This window comes from Furipterus horrens, unplaced genomic scaffold (assembly GCF_987537825.1).
Source record: "Furipterus horrens unplaced genomic scaffold, mFurHor1.1.pri manual_scaffold_8, whole genome shotgun sequence".
Classification (NCBI taxonomy): domain Eukaryota; kingdom Metazoa; phylum Chordata; class Mammalia; order Chiroptera; family Furipteridae; genus Furipterus; species Furipterus horrens.
In genome coordinates, this window is record NW_028327178.1 from 91,927,495 (window position 1) to 91,949,512 (window position 22,018).

The 22,018-nt window shown below is 37.2% G+C and overlaps 1 protein-coding gene across 3 annotated transcripts in view; it reads left to right on the plus strand.

Annotated features, from left to right (window-relative positions):
* ITCH (itchy E3 ubiquitin protein ligase) overlaps positions 1-22,018 on the plus strand; it is a 98,809-nt gene that overhangs the window by 58,348 nt on the left and 18,443 nt on the right. For 2 of the 3 annotated variants that reach the window (XM_090286264.1, XM_090286265.1), the window contains exons 8-14: positions 3,075-3,232; positions 4,448-4,637; positions 6,089-6,184; positions 7,574-7,748; positions 10,350-10,419; positions 16,073-16,157; positions 17,168-17,296. In XM_090286264.1, the coding sequence (XP_090142390.1) occupies positions 3,075-3,232; positions 4,448-4,637; positions 6,089-6,184; positions 7,574-7,748; positions 10,350-10,419; positions 16,073-16,157; positions 17,168-17,296 (903 nt within the window). The remainder of the gene's footprint in view (positions 1-3,074; positions 3,233-4,447; positions 4,638-6,088; positions 6,185-7,573; positions 7,749-10,349; positions 10,420-16,072; positions 16,158-17,167; positions 17,297-22,018) is intronic. The other variant, XM_090286266.1, reaches the window with a different exon arrangement.

Here is a 22,018-nt window from a genome sequence, read left to right on the forward strand (position 1 = left end):
GACATTTCTATGAGGTGTAGCTGGTTTGGCTCAGTGGATTGAGCGTCGGCCTGCGAGCTAAGTGTCGCTGGTTCGATCTTCCAGTCAGGGCACATCAGAGAAGGAAAACTCTTGACTCCAAAAAACCTCCGCTGCCTTGCGGCATACCTCTTCAGGGGAAAGGCTAAGGGAGTAAACCCCGACAGAAAATCCGGAGCCGGAGTCCCTAAGGCGGTTTGACGTTGTAGTCAACACCGGCAACTCCTGCGGCGCACCTGAAGCCAAGCGGTATTGACTCCGTCTTTCCCTTGGACCCTTCAGCTGCGAAGAGAGGGGGGGGTCTGCTGCATGGGCAACAGCAGACCCTCCATATCACCCTGCCCAGGCTCTGTAGCTTCAGCCTCACTGGAGAGAACACTCCAGCGTCATCGCAAGATGTCGATTTAACACAGGAGGAGACAGATACTGTGTCACTCCCGAGTCGGACTGCACAGCCATTCTCGGCGGTGCAGATAGACTCTTAAGAAGCTACACCATCGTCTCTCGAGACGGACGGCTGCCGACGACGACGACGACGACGACGACGAGGTATCATTTTTATAGGTGGTGAGATCATTGAGGCTCCAGAAGGGAAAAGAACTTGCCTGAGCTTATGATTTAAATGGCACAGATGAACCTGGGACTGTCTTTAGAGCCTGAGCTCATTAATTATGCTTTACTGCTGCCTAAAATGGGATGCTTTTTTTTTTTCCATGTAACTTCAGTGCTCAGCCCGCAGTAAGTGTTAGTTATTTTTAGTATTACAGAGATTGGAGCTAGATGGTGATTTTGGTTTGCAAGTATATGTTTATAGAATCTTTTTCTATAGAGAGGACTGTCTCAAAATATTTGAATAGGGCATTGGTATAATCAAAACTCCACAGCAAAAAATATTTTATTTGATAGCAGTATGTAGTTTGGATTATGTGGTGGTGAGTGAATGTGGGAAGACCTATGTGGGAAGCTGTTACTGTAATCCACTGAGGGTTAAAACTAGAACAGTGGTAGTTTAAGAATAGAGAGAATGTGGAAGTGAAATCAGTGGGACTTAGAAAGTTAAGTGTCAAGAGACACAGGAGAGAAGAAAGGTCAGATTGCTTGGGAGGATAGCAGTGTCACCCTCAGAACCAATATCTCCTGCATTTAGTTGTTAATTGGTACCAGAGGATGGGAACAAGACAAAGATTAGAGATTTTGATTTGCGGATCACTTTAGAGGTGATCTTTGAAATCATAGAATTTGAGACTATAGGGGTAAAATCAATGGAGGAGAAGGAAGACAAGAACAGTACTGTAGGAACCTTTATTTAATGAATGGGAGAAAGAGGACAAACTGAAGAAGGAATGGTTAGAGGTTAAAGTGTCAGATTAGAAAAGCATTGTCGCAGAAGTTGAGAAAAATGCTTTTAAAAGATTGGTTATTCAACTGCCAAATACTGCAGAAGAGAGTGAGGTGTTAGACTAATCAAGCCAGGGGTGGCTTGGCTTTCCTGCAGACAGTTAACATTAACCAGGTGCTGACTGCCAATTTAATAAACTCTTCCCTTTATTCAAAATAAGCATTTGAGGAATTATTTGTCACAACCTACTATTTACACGTATCATCTGGAGATCTTGTTAAAATGCTAGTTCTGATATAGTAGATTGAGAATGGAGTCCAAGACTGTACATTCCTAACATGCTCATCTGTGTTGCCCTTGGCTTCTGGTTCATACTTTAAGAAGAAAGGCCCTCGCTCTGACCAGGTGGCTCAGTTGGTTGGAGCATTGTCCCATACACTGAAAGGTTGTAGGTTTGATCCCTGGTCAGGACACGTACCTAGTTTGTAGAGTCCATCCCCCGTTTGGACACATATGGGAAGCAACTGATGTTTCTTTCTCACATCAGTGTCTGTCTGTCTGTCTGTCTTCCCTCCTTCCTCCTTCCTCTCTCTAAAATCAATAAACATAACCTCAGGTGAGGATTTCTTTAAAAATTTTTTAAAAAGAAGAAAGGTTCTGAATTAATTCTGGGGACATAGTTTGAAATCATTTAATATTTTAATATGTTTAGGCTTGTTCTGGATTATGGTCCACAATTACGGATTAATAACTGTGTAGTGGTTTGCTAACTTACCAGATAGTAAATATCAGAGCCTTAGCTGAGACATCTGTAAACTGGCTAACTCAGGTTTTGCTTTGTTGTTGTTTGTTTTGTTTTATTTTGGAAGGGGAGAGAAACATTGATTTGTTCCTCCACCCATCCATGCATTTATTAGTTGACTCTTGCATGTGCCCTGAATGTCAGGTATTGAACCTGTGACCTTGGCACATTAGGACTATGCTCTAACCAACTGAGCTACCTGGCCAGGGCTCTCACATTCTTTCTAATACGTGACTAGATTCCCCTTAGGAAAAGGAATCAACAGTATTTAGCTGGCAGTAGTAATAAAGTTCAAAAGAACATTTACTGTTAGTGTTCTCTTGTCTTTTTCTTTCCTTCCAATTGATGTCATTGCTTTGAAGAAATGATAGCTCCTTTAAAAAAGCTCTTTGGGCACCTCTCCTCTCGATCAGTAACTTTGAACATTTTCTATACCCTTTGCTTGGCTTAGGGGAGAGCATCCCCTGGGAAATAAGTGTACTTCTTTCTCCTACCATGGAACAGTTAGCCCTGCCCCAAACCTAAAAGCCAATGGAAATCAAGAAAATTACAAAGATATCTGTGCTTGTGATAAAATAGAACCCTTTTCTAAGGCATTTGGGATTTTGAAAATCTGACTCTGTTTCTGCTTATATAGGGCCTCAGTATACTTACTTGAAATCTGAACCAGCGTACCTAATAGATTTGAATGGTCTCGGGTGTTTCTGTGCCCTGACTCCGCATTCTATTTCTGGAAGGGCTTCGAGGGTTATATATAAGACCCTACCCAATCGCTGTTTATACATTTAAGGCCCACCAGAAATTAGAAAGCTTTTCTCAAACTCCTAAAACTGTTAAGTTTTGGTCTTTCTGCTGGTTTTTACTAAATTCAAAGAACATTTCCCCCCCCTCCCTTTTCTTTACCCACTTACCCAGAGTGAACACAAATGGATCAGATGACCCTGAGGATGCAGGGTCTGGTGAAAATAGGAGGGTCAATGGGAATAATTCTCCATCACTCTCAAATGGTGGTTTTAAACCTTCTAGGCCTCCAAGACCTTCACGACCACCTCCTCCTACTCCACGTAGACCAGGTGTGTATTCCAGCGATACACTAGGGGTATAGCTCTTATACTGTGATTGTAAGTAATGTTCTGTTGGGAATTGATCCTCAGGTAAGTGTCAAGAGGACCTTTTAGATTGGTTTGCTAGCTGTATTTTTACATTTAAAATTTTGGCCAAGAATAACCTTTTTGTAGGTAACTAAGACATGCTTTTTCCTTGAGTTTTTCCTCCAGGAGTGAAGTGGTTGAGGCATGTGCTTGATTCAGAATGAAAATCACATGTGCATTATGTAAAGTATAGGCAGTATAGATGAGATTGCAGCCTTCTGTCAGGATTTGTAACATGTGGACACAAGTATGCCATAGAGTCAAGGATCCAGTCGCTTATTCTCATTATATCCTTTAGAAAGATAATAAATGATACTCAGATTTTAAAGCAAAAATTATTATAACAAATGAACATACTTCAGGAGTAAAAATGTAAACATCTGCAGGTAGAATATCCATTTATTCCTGACTAGCCAGAGCAAACCTTTATAATCTTTTATAATTTTCCTCTGCTAGTATGTGGACAGGGAATGTAAAATAATCAAACCATATATTATTAGAAAAGTAAATTGGTTGTTCACAAATTATTTTAGTAAATGACTTTGTGTTTAATTATACATCTTACCCCTTTTTCTGTAGATAATTGTGTTAACAATATATTCCCAGTCTCTAAGATCAAATACTACTTTGTCAAAATACTGGTGACTTCCTCCAGGAATTTTTTTGTCAACAAGTATTTCTTGAAGATGTAATATGTACTTAATAACTAGTTATAAGAATATTATTGTTTATCAGTCATATCTTCTGTATTATGACATCAAAAATTGGTCTCTGATCTGCAAGGTCTCATAAGAAAGGTGGTTTTAAGGATCTGGAAAATTACTAAATGAACTCATATTATGGAATACCAAAACTTAACCTATTCTACAAGTTTTTAATTCCTGTAGCATCAGGAAATCAGTCTGTGCTTTATAATTAATAATAGGACATGAGGTAGAACCTAAAACAATGAACAAGCCTGCTTAGTTGGGACCATTGGCTATTTCTCATTATTTATTTTACTTACATAATTTTCACCTGCATATCCACATATTAAATTGTATATTTTTCATCTGCCTTTTTATTTTTTAAAGTTAAAATTTTATCTTAATTTCTGAAAATAAAAGACTTTTTCTGTTTTTCCCAAATCTTTTATAGCATCTGTCAATGGTTCCCCTTCTGCCACTTCTGAAAGTGATGGCTCTAGTACAAGCTCTCTGCCTGCAACAAATACAAATTCAAATACATCTGAGGGGGCAACATCTGGATTAATAATTCCTCTTACTATATCTGGAGGCTCTGGCCCTAGGCCATTAAATCCAGTACCCCAAGCTCCCCTACCACCTGGGTGAGTAATTATTTTTGTTTAACATTTGTTTTCTTTAGGCTTCTGCATATACTTAATTAATAAGGAAAATAATAGTAAACTTTGTTCTTTAAAAAACTGCTCTCAAGAAGTTGTAACTGATTTTGGTGGGGATCTAGAGTCGAACCAAACCAAAAACAAACAAACAAACAAAACGTCATTGTTGAAATTTTCTCCCTTATTTCCAGGGCAAAGTGGAAAAGTGGTAGATTTTTTTTTTTTTTTACTGGAAGCCTCAACCATAGAAAGTTAACCAAGGTCAAGTAGTAAAATAGTCACCTAATTCATACTGCTTTTTATTTAAAAGGAAGAAAAATCACTTTTTATAATAAAAAATTTTCCATTGTTATGTTATATAGCAAAGTAATAATTTAGGAAACCTAGAAAATTAATACTCATAATTCTATTTCTTGTTGTTAAGTTTTTAACTTACTGTTAGAAAGAGAGAAAGAGAAACATTGATTTGCTCTTCTATTTATTTATGCATTCATTGGTTGATTCTTGTATGTGCTCTGACCAGGGAGTAAACCCACAGCCTTGACATATTGGGATGATGCTCTAATCAACTGAGCTACCCGGCCAGGGCTCATAATCCCATTTTAATCACTACTGGTTATTTTTTAAATTAATAATATACTAATAGATCATATATGTATATACATTGTTTTATTCAAATTCATCCAGAGCTCAGAATGCTAAACAAAATTAATTGACTGGTAGACATATTAATAAACTCTCATGATGAGAATTTTAATCGTTGCATAGATAATATATTACCTGTGTGGGTAGTTAGTCCATTTTCCTTTTGGAAAGCCTCCATGGGAAGCTGAATTACAAAGTTGTTTGTGCAGGGCATTACCAAAGAGAAATTGGATACTATTAGGAGTGATTGGTACTTTTAAGCTACTATGGTTTAGTATTCTTTACTTTGGAGATAATCTATCAAGACTAAAATACTTAGAATGACTTTGTCCATTGCACTGTGCAGAGACATATAAAGTCTTACTCTTCGATTTTAGTGTTTCTAGAACCTAAACAATTCTTTATCCTTCAGTTAGTATATTCTATAGTTTTTCTTTAGATTTCATAGCATTAATTACAGCTTTCTTATCTACTCAAGTTCTGCATATACCCTAATCAGACTGAGACAGACTGTGTCTCCTGAGTGCTTCAACCACAAGCCTCCTCAGAAATACAAGGCTTCTCCTAGAGCTTATATTTCTGCAGAAGAAATCTCACCCACTGTGTGTCACCCTCAGGATAACATTTCTTGATTTTGTTCCTAAATTCTTTTTGTATCTTCTTTATACACTGACATGCTTATTTGCCTCAGTTCTATAATATGGTCATATGAGAGAAGAAGGCAGACAGGATTAAAGAGGCACACTACTCATACAGTTACCATACCAGCCTTTTAAATTTTGTGTTTTAAGTTGGGAGCAGAGAGTGGACCAGCATGGGCGAGTTTACTATGTAGATCATATTGAAAAAAGAACAACGTGGGATAGACCAGAACCTCTACCTCCTAAGTAAGTATCTGAATTAAAGAAGATAAAAAGTATTCAGAACTATAGATTATGCCTGTACAAAATCTTCACTACATTTTTACTTTTTAAAAAACATTTATTTATTTATTTATTATTATTAATTTTTAGTCAGAGTGGGAGGGAGGGAGAATGAGAAGGACAGAAACATCAATGTGTGGTTGCTTCTTGAGCGCCCCCAACTGGGGACCTGGCCTTGCAACCCAGGCATATGCCCTGACTGGGAATTGAACCTGCAACCCTTTGGTTCGCAGGCCAATGCTCAAACCACTGAGCCACACCAGTCAGGGCCTTACTTTTACTCTTCCTGTTGGTCTTTTTTCTGTCTACTTTGTGGTAAGTGCAAACTAGAAAGAAGAAAGTCAGACTTGATTGAGCATAATGAATGATTTTAATTTTCATTAATTTCTGACCTAACGATTCTATAGGTCTTGCTACTTCCAAATTTTCCTTTCTGAACTTTAACCTCCTCAAACCACAGGGTTTTAGGATTAGTTTCTTCTAGAGTAATTAACTAACTAAATAAGAATTATAGCCCTTATCATATATATGAGGATAAATTTCCATTTTATTTTAAAAAACTTCAATATGTAATAATAATGTCATTGCAAAATATTTGGGGGAATAAAGACTATATTAATGTAGGTTGTTAAGCGTTGAGTATTTACATTATATAATTGGAAGAAAAATATTTTTATTCAAGGGAGGTCAGTAGCAAACATGGGGAAATATTTTATCTTGTTGGTAATCTTGAATACACACCTAAAAGGTACTATTTTACTTGTTAAGTTGTCAGTTAATATTCACTGTGAAATTGTGGAGTAACTTTACCTTAAACATTGCTGGTGATAGTATAAATTAGTTCCAGTTCTTGCAGAAAGTATATATAACCATAATAATACACATACTCTTTGTAATTCTCTCCAGAAAATTTATCTTAAAGAAATAATGCAGAGGAAGGGAAAATATTTAATATACTAAATTATTTGTTATTTTCCTATTTATGACAATCAGAATATTGGAAAGAACCCTAAACAATCAATAGGTAGAAATGCCAAAGTTACTGTATCAGTGTTCACTTAATATTATGCTCCCATTTGAAATTATAAATTAAATCATTGTATTATTTTGGGAATGATTTTTTGGGAAGAAAATGAGAATTTTTAATGACTGTTGAGACTAAAGAGACATCGTGTTTAAGTTTACTTGTAGACCATTTAAGAATACATTAAAAAAAGGCTTCAGGTAAATTAAAAGCAGTTTCTCAAGGTAAAATGTTACCAAACATGCACCAGGGCCCAGATGAAGTCCTGTTTAAGTCTTAACCTGTTTAACAAGTATTTGTTGAATTAGGTTGTTTTTGTTCTGATATAGCTGGGAACGCAGGGTTGACAACATGGGACGTATTTATTATGTTGACCATTTCACAAGAACAACAACGTGGCAGAGGCCAACATTGGAATCCGTCCGGAACTATGAACAGTGGCAGCTCCATCGTAGTCAGCGTCAAGGAGCAATACAGCAGTTTAATCAGAGATTTATTTATGGGGTGAGCAACCTGTTGCATCATGAACTTAATAAGAGTATTTGGTTTTTAACCTTTTCCTGCATATGAAATGTAAAGCACTAATTACAAGGAAGGTATAAGTTGGATGGCAACCCAGTCATTGCTGTTGATAGATAATATTTTTAGACCTTATCTCGAGTATCCTGTGTATGTGATCTGTTCTTTCCTCTTTGAAATTTCCTGAAGTTCAACCTGTTTTGTTTTCTTAATGTCAAAAATAAAAGATACTAGGATAACTTAAAATCCATGGACAAAAGAATAGTAAAAAACAAACCCAAGCAATTTGAAAAGAATTAGAACAATTCTAAATTAAGTACTGTCTAACTTAGCAGAACATTTGAAGGCTTGAGTCTAAGAACACCTGACTCTTGAGTGCTTGTAGGGAACTAATGATAGAGTTGAATCACTTTATAATGTATAAAGGTAAAGTATACCTCATAACTTACTTGGTGCTCTAAGAGACTGTAGAAACTTAACTTCTTATAGGATTATGCTAAATATATTATTCTGGCTTCAGAACCAAATTACTGTTGATATAAAACCATTTCCATTTTTGGAAATGGTTTTAATTTTACATGTTTTCCTTTAGAGTAATATTGCAGCAATAGTGATATGCACCAAAAGATATTAATGGGTTTGTTATACAGTCTTTGGTGCTAGGAATTTTACAGTCTTTCCAGTCATAAAGTATGACAGATCTCTTCTCTGGGGAAAGGAAAATAGTCCTTGGAGAAATTTGATTCTTTGTGCCAAACAAGAGGGATTTGTTTTGAGTCGTATATAGAACTTAAACAGAAGAAAGTCAGCTCTCCAAGAGTTCAAGAGTGGTTACCCTTAACTTAGCCAGATATATTAACTGAAATGAATGAATTGAACATTCTTAATACCAGCTACTTAAAAAGTTATGGAGTGGTGGGGTGTTGCTGAGAAAGTATTTATTGGGCATATGAAATGGCCTTTGTTCTGACCCTGGTTAGAGGGCAATAGGCTCTTAATACACCAGCATTTTAAACCTCAGAATATATATGGTTGATGATATAACACTGATAGCTCTTTCTGGCCCATGGCTTCCCAGCTTATCTGTCTAGAGAGAGCCAGAGGGATAGGCTTGGATTAGAAAATTATCAAAACAGTTTGTCATATGCCAGACTTTTCAGACATGTTCTATAATCAGGGTTCAAGCCTTATATTGTGTTCCTTCCTGGCCTCCCTACTGTTACTCCTTTTCATAATTGTCTATCAGGAGGAGTGAGGCCAATTCTTGACAGGTCTGTCTGCCAAGAACTGTTAAATCAGAAATGGGAATATCTCATATGCTTTAAAACTTTTAACCAATTAACTCAGTTTCTGCAATAAGTTAGTGACAGTGGGGGAAACTAATATAGATTGAGACTTAAGTGACTCCATCAAATATAATGTGAGGACTTTGAGTTCTGATTTGAACAAATAAGCAATTAAAGGCATTTAATTAGGGATTGGGTATTAGATGATGAAACCAACCTCAATTTTTGCTAAGTGTGGTAACGGTATTGTGGTTATATAGGAAGAGGTTCACACTTTTCAGAAAGGCATACTAAAATACATAGGGGTAAAATGATGACTGATTTTCTTCAGCAAAGAATAGGAAAATAAAGATAAGTAAATGTGTTGATTCTTGGTGCTGGGTATATGGGCTGCACTGTCCTATTTTAATTGTGTATTTTTTTCCATAATAATTTTTTTTAAGCAGAGCCTGTTATTTATTTGCCTTATCATTAAAGGAGAAAGGGCTTAACTAAATTTTAATCAGAGACCGCAAATTATCCCTGCTTTATTATACATTTAAACCAAACACACTCATTAACCTTACAGAGTCAGTATTACGTTTGCATCTCTTTTTCCAGTGGTTGACTCCTGCTTTTATCTAGGCAAACCTTTCTCTCTACCAGTGTGATAATTAGAAACAGAAATTTAAGAAGTTTTCTATATAGTTCTAAGCTTGTGAACTCCTTTCAACTGGAATTCTTTCCTTTTACTCATCTGACAGCCTATTCTTCTTGCTCCTCCAATTCTCTTTACACAGTTCTTTGTATATACTATGTTTTGGATATGATCTCTCTTTTTGAGTTAGAAATACAAGATTTTTCTGAGTTCTCTGATGACATTTATAAATGACTTGGAGAGGGTTATATACAGGGGTTGGCAAACGTAGGTTTACTGTTGTTTGTATGGAAAATAATACAGTAATTAATAATAATATAAGAATAAACTTTGTGTTTTTTTGTACTCACAACTTTAAACCTACTTTTGACCACCCTGTATTTCTGTAACTTACTGATTTGTAGCTAAGAAGGATAAAAACGGTCATTTGGGGGTGAGGATTATGTATTTGTAATATTTGAATTTCAGACATTAAATACTGTTTGCAAAGATTTTTCTTCTTTCAACCAGAGTGTTTGGCATTTATCCATGATGGTGTGACACTTCTCTAAGAGGTGAATTCTTTGTAAAAGTGTTAAGTTGCACATGACCAGGGAAGACATATCAGAATTTAGTTGTCTGTTTAAGTTGATTATTTCACCTATTTTGTTGTTGTTTTTTAAGACTCAAGATTTGTTTGCTACATCACAAAACAAAGAATTTGATCCCCTTGGGCCCCTGCCACCTGGATGGGGTAAGTCACATGATTTTTTTCATTGAATTTGGTCATTTTGTTTTATTTATTTATTTAATCCTTATCCAAGGACTTTTTTTTTTTTTTTTTTTTTTTTTTAATTGCCTTTAGAGAGAGGAAGGGAGAGAAAGAAAGAGACAGAGAGAAACATCGATGTGAGAGAAAAATATCAATTGATTTTTCTTCTTGTGCATGCCCCAACCAAGGACTGAACCCGCAACCTGGGTATGTGCCCTGACTGGGAATTGAACCTGTAACCTTTTGGTTTACAGGAATACACTACAATCAACTGGGCCACACCATCCAGGGCAAATTTAAAAGCAGGTTATTTATGGATAATGTCTTGCTCTTGCTTGAGTGAATCTCTGGGAATATTTTTGGGTGTGTTGGTTTAATTCAGAGTGCTAAATAGGCATTAAATTTCCCAAAAGTTCTAAGTTGACCTTTTATTACAGTAAACTTTTATTGGGATTCAGAATTATTTTATTCTTCTGAAGTTTAAAAATATTTTGCTGAGCAGTAGAAAGAAATGGATTATTGATACATACAACAATCTCATGGACCTGAAGGGCATTATACTTAGTGTAAAAAGTCAATCTCAAAAGATTATATATACTGTGCCCTGGCCAGGTGGTTCAGTTGATTGGGGCATTGTCCCATATACCAAAGAATTCTGGGTTCAGTCCCCAGACACGGTGCATACAGGAGGCAGTCAGTCGATGTCCTATCTCTGTCTCTCTCTCTCTCTCAAATCACTAAATATATGCTCAGGTGAGGATTAAGAAAAAAATATATACTGTATGATTTAATTTATATAACACTCTCAAAATGACAAAACTGTAGAGATGAAAAACAAATTAGGTACCAGAAGACAGAGCCAGTGGTAGCTAAGTACAGATACTGGAGATAACATAAGTGGTTCTTATGTGGTAGTGGAAGAGTTCTCTTCTTGACCACGGTGGTGATTACACAAATTTGTACACGATAAAAGTGTATAAAATTATACATTCACATAAATGAATTCAGCTTTAAAAATTGGTGATAATTGACGCCCTGGCCAGGTGGCTCAGTTGGTTGGAGCATTGTCCAGTGCACCAGAAAGGTTGCAGGGTCAATTCCTAGTTAGGGCACATACGTAGGTCGCGTGTTCAATCCCAGGTCGGGGTGCATACAGGAGGCAACCAATTGCTGTTTCTTTCTATCTTCACTCACTCTCCCTTCCTTTCTCTCTAAAATCAATTTTTAAGAAATTGATAAAAATTGGCCATGGCTGGTGTGGCTTAGTGGATTGAGTGCCGGCCTATGAACTGAAGGGTCACCAGTTTGATTCCCAGTCAGGGCACATGCCTGGGTTTCAGGCCAGGTCCCTGGATGGGGGGTGCCTGAGAGGCAACCAGTTGATGTACCTCTCGCACATCGATGTTTCTCTCCTTCTGTTTCTCCCTTCCTTCCCCTCTCTCTAAAAATAACTAACTAAATAAAAATTTTAAATTAAAAAATTTGGTAAACATTGAATAAAATCTGTATTGAATATTTACCAGTGTCAGTTTCCTGCTTTGATATTGTAACTATATAAAATGACATCATTGGGGGGAAATTGGTTGAAGGGTACATGAGATTTTTGGAACGATTTTTGCCACATTCTGTGAATAATCATTTTTTTGAAAACTTTCAAAATATTTTGGTCACATTGGTGCTTCTAAAACACAGTTCAGAGTGTGGTTGAGTTGATGTTACCTGAAAGAACAATGGAAGGGGAACATGCAAGGATGGTGATTTTGTGTCCTATATCATAGAGCACATGAGCATGCTCTGTTATTGAGTACATTTGAAACCTTAATTATTAAAACTTCATTGGTACACTGGATTCTGTTTTATATGTCATAGCACTGTAGCAGGTTTCCAGAATATATACTCTCTGGCAGTATAGAAACAGTTTTTCATGGGAGCCGAAGAGAATATAGAAAGTAAAGCCTGTGACAAAAACAGAGCTGCAAATATTTTGTGATACTTGGATCAATTCAGAAAGTGATATTTCTGGACAGCCTTGTTGGAAAGCACTGGTTCCCAAGATAGATTGCTTTAGCATTACTTTACTGAGGGATGGAGGGAAAAAATTGATGTGTCAAGGTCACATGAATCTCAACAATAAATGATACTGGCCGTATAAGCTTACCTTTGAGAAACCACATTGCTCTTAAGAGGATATTTATCCTTAATATTCCAGTGAGTCAAAAAATATAATAGGTCATACTTGTAACTGTTATTGTTACTACCTTGAAGCAAAAGGAGGGCTTATAAAAGGTGTAAATTTCTGTCTTCACCGAAGTCTGGCAGTTTGGTAAGGAGTCTTTTGGTTCTGTTGGAGCCTCATATTGGACAGTGTATGGTTAACATCAAGTTCCTTTGGAAGAAGGGATGTTGCCTGTCCGAGGCATATTGAACCAGACCTGTCAGATTGTATTCCCTGACATGTATGGATTTCTCAGCTTTATTTCTTGAGTTGTCCGTGTCATGTTACAGAGGAGAAGTTGATACACTGAAAGGATATATGTGAAGGTTCTGTGTGTGTTCTTTTAATTTTATTACAGAAAAACCATGATCCAATTGTCAGTAACACAGATCATTTTACTCCTCCAGAGCAGCTGTAAGAAAAATTGCCTCTTGATCATAGAAGCATGAATTGCAGGCATTGTTGCCTTTACTCAAAAAGCTTTCTGTGCAAGCTGGTCCTTGCCTTCTGTATTTACCATTATTCTCATCATCAGTATCTTCTCATTTTTACATTCACCGACATCTCCCTAAAATACTACCTCTAAAGACCCAGTCCCAGCTTATCCAGGTTATAAGAATGTTACCTTATTTTATATACAGTTTGCTTGTTTTTAACAGTCACACACTCAAACTAAAAGTGTGCCCTCCTTCCCAAATGAGTTCATAATCATCCTATTACTCAGACAAAGCACTGCTTATGACTGCATTTGGGACATGTCTTATTTGTGGAATCAGCGACAACACGGATACTGTGACAGATGAGACCCACCTGATACACCCTCAGGATTGACCCAGGAAATAAAATCACAGTTTATATTCCGTGTTTACGTTATGGAATTAGCAGCTTTATTTTTGGCACCAAATATATTTAAATTCAATTTCCTCACCCTTTCAGACTTCTGTATGCTAGGACTAGACATTACTGCCTTGAAGTGAATTTTTTAACACACACAAACTATAAAGGCTGGATAACAAAGAATATTTTTGGTTCAGATATGTAGTCTAATAGGCCTTTGTATAACTGGTTTTACCCACCAAGTATGAAGCTATTTCCTCATTTTCAGAGTTGCTGTGAAAGAATACATAGAACAAAGGAACTTATACTTTTTACTGTTTTAGTCATCCAGTCGGAAAGTGCTCTGATGTGCATTCAGGTTTGATGATCAGTAATTTCAGTATTTATTATGTGATTTTTCCACAAAGTAAAAAGTCAGTTGCACAGCCATAGTTCTACCTCTCATTGAGCCAGATGAGCCTTCAGTTTGCAAGTGCACACACCTTTGAAATTTTGTTTTTTACAGCTTCTTCCAAGAAATGCTGATATCAGCAGTATATGCTTAGAACATACATAATAGAAAATAAATTTTCTATTAACTTTATCTTACTTCATGTTAGCTTTTGAAGAGAAAAATCTCTGGCCCTGAAATCTGAACTTAATGGCAGGTAAAACATGAATATATGTTTAACTATGCACTTAGAGTATTATTTTTAGATGATAAAAGGTACTCTGTAAAAATCTTTGGAATCAAGAAATTTATAGATTCTCAAGTATATTTTAAAAATTTAAATTTTATGTGACTGCCAAGAACATGAACTTATTTTGTTATCACATTAGCCAGCTGTAGCACCGTGGGTGCTGCTTTTTGCCTCAGAATGAATCTTAAAGTTGGTTACATTTCCATACTTAAGATGCTGTGATCAGTGAAGCCAGTGTTAATATTCAGTGTGTCACAGTATGCACTATCCCATTTTCCTGTATATTATGCACACTTAGAGTTCTGTTTCCATTTTAGTCTCAGCTGATGTAGAAATTAGCTGATATGTCAGGAGTAGGTTCATGGTACTCACAAATACACTCCTTAACCTTCCCATATCATCACTGCTACTTGAAATCATGGAATCCATGCTGGAGATATAGTTAAAAGTTAACAAATACTAACGTGATGAGGCTATATAATTTGGCCTAAGACTCATCCTTCAATATCTTGCTTAAAGAAAGATCCAAAGGATCTAAATAAACGTTATTTGAAAAATAGATAAAACTTTTCAAACTACGGGAAATAATAATTGGCATTATCAGCGTGGAATTAAGTTTAAAATTTTGTTTGAAAATTGTTAATTCTTAGAAAACACTTTTTTAAAAGTTAGAATGCATTCTGTACTCTGTAATACTTAAATTATTTTGAGACACCTTGGCCAAATTTAAAAAATTCAGATAATAGGAAGAGATATATCTTTTGAAGAATTAATGCTAATGGAGCAGAGAAGTCAATAGATCAAAACTACAGGACAATATTAATATTAAAATTTTGAAACTATGCCTTGGCTAGGTTGCTTATTTGGTTGGAATGTCATCTTGAACCCCAAAAGGTTGCAGGTTCAACCCCAGTCAGAGCACATACCTAGGTAATGGGTTTGATCCCCGGTCAGGGCATGTACCGGAGGCAAACAGTAGGTGTTTCTCTCTCACATCAATGTCTCTGTCTCTCTCTCTCTCTCTCACCCCTTTGCTTTCCCCCCTTTAAAATCAATAAACAAATCCTCTGGTGAGCCTTTTTTTTTCAAAACTATTTGCTTATTAAAGGAGAAAATGACATTGACATGTCTTCTCGACCTTATTGAGAAAGCATAAGGAAGCAGGGAAATTTTTTTACAAAGGGAACAAGACAACAAGGAAAATCCTTAAGTAAGAGGGAGGGCAGAGGACAGGCAGCAGCTTCAGATGCCCATTCCTTGTGCAGAAAGTTACTGTAGATATTTAGGATTTGGAAGCTGAACAAGGAACAGGACATATTTTGAAACAATGTATCCCCCAGTTGAATAATGCCAAGCATATAGCAAACAGTTACGTGATATTACCCCTGTTACATTTTAAGAAGTGAGATGGTTTGGTAAGGGAAAAAAGAAATCCCTGAATGAAGACCTGAGTTTCCATCCGGTCACTGCCACTTAATTCTTAGATTTTGGGTAGATCACTTAAACTTTCTGAGTTTCTTTATTGTCAGAATAAACTAAAACCACCTGCCCCCTGGGACTGTTAAGGATAAATGAGGTCATCTATGAAAACTTAAAGCAGTTAGTTGATCATGTTGCTGTTGGTTGGATTGAGCAGAAAGGTTCTGTGGGCAGAACATTGTGAATTAAATCTATTTAGCTTCTAGGATGTAGTCATATTTTTATAACTTTAGCCTCAAATATGTGAATAATAGTGAAAGAATAAATTAAACCTTTTAAAGTTGTGGTTTCTAAAATGCAAAACCAACAGTACAATAAGAAATGGGCAAATTTAGCTCATCTTATTATTTTAGTTTGAGAAAGATGACTAGGCCAACTCTAACGCTTTGCTTTCTTTTCTTTTTTTTTTTTTTTTCAATATAAGAGAAGAGAACGGACACCAATGGTAGAGTATATTTTGTCAACCACAATACTCGTATAACCCAATGGGAAGACCCCAGAAGTCAAGGGTAAGAGCTTTCAGTTACTAACTTACAGATAACCTCTTAAAATTGTACCCTATTTCTGATTCAGTTATTAAAAAGGTCAGTTACATATTTTTTCCCCAAAGGCCTTAAACATTAGCCACCCACATACCTTATAAAGAAAAAAATTATACCATTTCATATAATGGATATGGGTTTCTTGAGAGTAAAGGAAAAAAACTCATCGGTAAAGCCAATATACTTAAATATTTTTAAATACATATTTTTTTAAGTATATTTTATTGATTGTGCTATTACAGTTGTCCCAATTTTTTACCATTTTTCCCCTCTACCTGGTACCCACTTTCCCTCCAGCAATCCCACACCCTCATTGGAGGTGTGACAGACAGATCGTGTTATGTTTAGGGAAATAGTGATGTTATTATTAAACACTTGAAATCACAGAGTTCAGGGAAGGGATTTGAGGGCAGAGTGAATGTGAGGTGAGGTGCAGTAGTTTAGGTTTAGATTTTATCGGTAGTGAACAGTGATATCACCTTAAAGAGAGAACTAATTTGATCAGACCTCTGTTTTAGTACTCTGTCAGCAATATGAAATAAACAAGCATAGGACCAGAGTTACACTAGAGGCAGGAAAAACCAGTTAGGTGGCTGTTGTGCAAGTTTAAGAGATGAATAGAGCCAGAGTAAGAATGGTGCTGGGGATTGAAAATAGTGATGATGAAGACTTCTAAGGCAGAATGGGCAGAACTTGGTTGCCATGGGATGTTTCGGTGGATTATTAGATGGGGAACACAAGTCACATAGGTGGGAGAAGACTGAGTGGTGGTTGATGGGCCTGTTGACATGTTAAATAACATGCTTATAGTATAAAGAATATATACATAAACAGGTCATGTAAACAACTGTATATACTGGATTAAACAGTTTTCTAGATTTCCACTGCGTTTATGCTTGCTTTTTGTTTCTGTATTTAAAAAACAAGCAACTCTTCAACATTTTTAATTTGTTTATGTTTTTTCCTGTGTTCTTTAGTCAATTAAATGAAAAGCCCTTACCTGAAGGCTGGGAAATGAGATTCACAGTGGATGGAATTCCATATTTTGTGGATCACAATAGAAGAACAACCACTTATATAGATCCCCGAACTGGAAAATCTGCCCTGTAAGTTTTTTAAACATTGTAGATTGAAAGAAAAACTGATTCCAAGAATTTGATTTAAAAGATCTGAATTAGCAAGAAGTCCAGTTCTTTTTGAGTTGGCTCACCCATAGATTTCTGTTCATTAAATATTTTGTATTTCCATTACCCTCATGAATATTTTCTCCTATAGACTGTTCATATTTGTTACTATCTGTGCACACAGCACTAAATGAGACAATTTAGAAATTATCAGTACAGTATTGCTCACCAATTCATCTCTGATTTTTGGTGCTTGTTTTCTTTCATTTCTATTACCTTTTAAACTTAAAAGCTCCCTTAACTTTGTTTATCATTTTTGAAAAGTAACTTATGTTTTGTTTAGGGTTTTTTAAAAATTTACAGTAGCCCTTTCATCTGTGGTTCAGTGGGTTGGGTGTCATCCTGCAGACCAAAAGGTCACTGGTTCAATTTCTGGTCAGGACACATGCCTGGGTTGTGGATCAGGTCCCTGGTTGAGGGTATGTGAGAGGCAAGCAATCAATGTTACCCTCCGCACATCAATGTTTCTCTCCCTTTCTTCTTCCCTTCCCCTCTCTCTAAAAATAAATAAAATCTTTTAAAAAGCTTTTAAGTAAAATTATGGTAAAACATACATAACAAAATTCACCATTTTGGATATATAGTTTAATGGCATTAAGTACATTTCCATTATTTTGCAGCCATATCATCCTATACTGAAACTCTGTATCCATTAAGCAGTAACTCTGATCCTCTGCCCCAACCCCTGGTAACTACTGTTCTACTTTCTATGTTTATGAATTTGACCACTCAGTATAAATGGAATCATACAATATTTCTTCTTTGGTGCTTATTTCACTTAGCATCATGTCTCCAAAATTTATGTTGTAGCTGGTATCAGAATTTCACTTTTAAATGCTGAATAATATTCCAGTCTATGTATATGCCATATTTTTTAAACACCTTTATGGACATTTGCGTGGTTTCTATCTTTTGGCTGTTGTGAATTATACTGTTGTGAACACGAATGTACAAATAAGTGTTCAAATCCTTGCTTTAAAATCTTTTGTGTATATACTCAGAAGTGGAATTGCTGGGTCAGATGGTATCTTTGTGCTTTTTGAGTTGCTGTCATACTGTTTTTCACAGTGGATACATCATTTTACATTCCCACCAGCAATGCAGATGAGTTCCTTTTATAAAAAAATCCATACCAACAATTGTTTCTTTGTTTGTGTTTTATAATGCCATCCTGTGGATATAATGAAATAGTACCTTATTGTGGTTTTTGTTTTTATTTTTATAACAGGTCATGGAAGTTGAGCATCTTTTCATGTGCTTATTGACCATTTGTATACTTTGAAGAAATGTCTTAGTCCTTTGCCCATTTTTGAATTGAGTTGCTAGTTTTCTTTGTTGAGTTTTAGAATTTTTTAACCTTTTTAATTTTCTTCTTAAGTATATTTTATTGATTATGCTATTACAGTAGTCCCAATTTTTTTTTTCCCTTTGCCTACCTCTGCCTGGTACCCCACATCCCTCCAGCAACCCCCCTCCTTAGTTCATATCCATGGGTCGTGATGTCCCAGAGTGTTCTTAGTCTCTCCTTGTTTTTTGTTTTTTTAATTCTTGTTTCTTCATTCTGAACTGGACTGTTTATTTCTTCCTTATGTTCCAAATAATTGATTTGAACCCCGGCTTCCTTCCCTTCACTATTGATTGCATGTGGATTTTTCTTTATTTCACTTAGTGTAGCCTTCACTTTTTTCCCTTATGCATTTGCCATACTCAGTGAGTTCTCTGAGCATCCTATCACCAGTGTTTTGAACTCTGCATCTGATAAGTTCACTATCTCCATTTTGCTTAATTCTTTTTCTGGAGTTTTGATCTGTTCTTTCATTTGGGCCATATTGCTTTGACTCCTTGTCACGGCACACCTGTTACATTGTAAGGGGCAGAGCCTTAGGTACTTTCCACTGTCAGGCAATCCGTTTCACTGCTTTGTGGCACTTTACATGGGGGAGGAGTTAGAGAGGGAACAATGCCTCTTTGCTCAGCACTTGCCCCATTTCTAGTCACTTCACCCACTTCCTATATGGGACTGGTGCCCCTCTAGCTATTGCCCTGGTAGTGGTTCCCTGAGTGGGTGGTTTTGCCTGCATTCTAGGACCACAGACTCTCCTGAGAGATGGGCAGTTTCTTCCGTTGCCCCTACCCCCACTGGTTTTCACAGCCAGAAGCTGAGGCTTTTCCGGGCACTGGAACCTTGGGCTGCACCATCTGGCCTAGGGCTGGCATTGCTCCCCAGGTGTCCTTCCCAACTTGTAACCACCACACATGAATGTGGGACTGCCTATTCCGCTGTCCGCTGATGCTGCTTTGCCACCACCACCATAGCGTGTCCTCTTTGCCCCCAGCTCCTCCTCTCTGCCTCTTCTATTCATTTGGATGAATATTTCTTCTTTAAATCCTTGGTTGTCAGACTTTCATTCAGTTTGATTTTCTGGTAGTTCTGGTTGTTTTTTGTTTTGAGGTAAGTCATGTCTACCTATGCCTCTATCTTTGCCAGAAGTCCTTGAGTTTTAGAATTTCTATATGTCATTTGCAAATATCTTTTTCCATTCATTCTGTGTATTTTATAAGAGTTTTATAGTTTTAGTGCATACATTTTGGTCTTGGATTCATTTTTAGTTAATTTTTGCAATGGTGTTAGGTAAGGATCCAACTTCATTCTTTTGCATGTGGATATCGAGTTATCCCAGCACCATTTGTTGAAAAGACTGTTCTTTCCCCATTGAATGGTCTTGGCACCCTGTTTGAAAATCATTTGACCATACATGCAAGGGTTTATTTCTATTTTTTTTTAAATGTGTTTTATTGATTATAATGTTACGTTTGTCCCAATTTCCCTTCCCTCTTCTCCCCTCCACCCGGTGGCCCCCCTCCCTCCAGTTGTCCCCCCATTTTAGACCATGTCTATTAGTTGTGCATATAGTTCTTCTCAACCTCTCTCTGTCTATTCCATTCCCTCCTACCATGCTCCTTAATTCCTATATCATCTCCCTCCTTCTTCCCCTTCCCCCTCCCTGCTGACCTCCCCCCAATATGCTCCCCATACCTATAGTTCTTTTTCCACTCTTGTTGCCTGTTTAGTTTGCCTTTGTTTCGATTCCCTAGCTTCTGTTGTTTCTTGTGATGCAGTTTTCATTTTAGATTTCATAGTTTTGATCCTCCTTTTTCTAAACCAATCCCTTTAACATCTCATATAACAGTGGTTTGGATCTAATGAACTCTTTCAGTTTTATTTTGTCCTGGAAACACTTTCTCTGCCCTTCTATTCTGAATGACAGTTTCGCTGGATAGAGTATTCGTGGTTGTAGGTTTTTGATTTTCATTACTTTGAATATTTCTTGCCAGTCCCTTCTTGCCTGCAGGGTCTCCCTTGAGAAATCAGCTGATAGTCTAATTGGGACCCCTTTGTACATGATTCTTTTCTTCTCTCTTGCTGCTTTTAAGATTCTCTCTTTATCTTTAACTTTTGACATTTTGATTATAATGTGTCTTGGAGCGGTTCTCCCTGGGTCCAGTTGTTTTGGAACTCTCTGTGCTTCCTGGACTTGTAAGTCTATTTCCTTCCCCAAGTTTGGGAAGTTCTGCTTTATTATATTTTCACTTAATTTTTCAATTTCTAGTTCATCATCTTCGCCCTCTGGCAAAACAATGATTCTTATGTTGGGCCTTTTATAGCTGTCCCAGAGGTTTCTGATCCTCTCATCATTTTCCTTGCTTCCCGTTTTTTCTCTCTGCACTGGTTGACTGTTTGTTCCTTCTTTGTGTTCTGGTTTGTTGATTTGAACTCTGGATTTTATGTCCTCACCATCTGTCTCGTATGTGGTTTTGTTCCTTTCAGTATGAGTGTTTTTCGATTCTTTCTCATCTTTTTCCAGATCTTTCGTTAATTCTGTAAGCCACCTGATAACAATGGCCCTGAACTGAGTCTCTGACAGGTTTCTTATTTGTTCATCTGTCAGGTTCTTCATCTGTTGCCTGGTGAGCTGCGCCACCGGGATTTCTATAGTTGTCTGCCTCATTTTGACAGATGCGTTTTGTTTTCTTGGGCCGGCTGTAGGGGGCAGTGCCTGTGTACTCGTAATGACCCAGCGACCGGCGCCGATCCACAACCTTTCTCGCCGGCGCTTTGTCGTCACTGCCCAGCTACCAGTGGCGATGTGCAACCTATTTCGCAGCGCTGTGGCGCGTTGTGTGGAGGCGGGGGTCCAAGATGGATTCACAGAGTTATTCCGCTAGGAGACCGGGATCCGTCCTCCTGCCCCGTGGGCCTCACTGTTCGAGGCGATGTGGTGGCTGCTTCTCCCAGCGTTGGGGTCGTGAGCTGCCGGGGTTTGACTGCAGCCGGGATTGTCCTCCCTGCCGCTGGGATTGTTCTCCCTGCCGCTGTTCCTGGTGAGACCGCAAACAGCACCACCCACTTTCACTCTTTCTACCTGCCCAAAGGGCGCCGCTGGTTTATAACTTCATACATTGGGCTTCCGTGTAGTTTTATTTTCTGGAATTTCTAGTTATCTTTTGTTTTGAAGTAGTTGTAGTCCTCTCATAGTTGTAGAGGGAGGCCGAGCATGTCCGTCTAAGCCTCCATCTTGGCCGGAAGTCCAAGGGTTTATTTCTAGGCATTCTGCTCTATTGGTCTATATATCTGTCTTTATT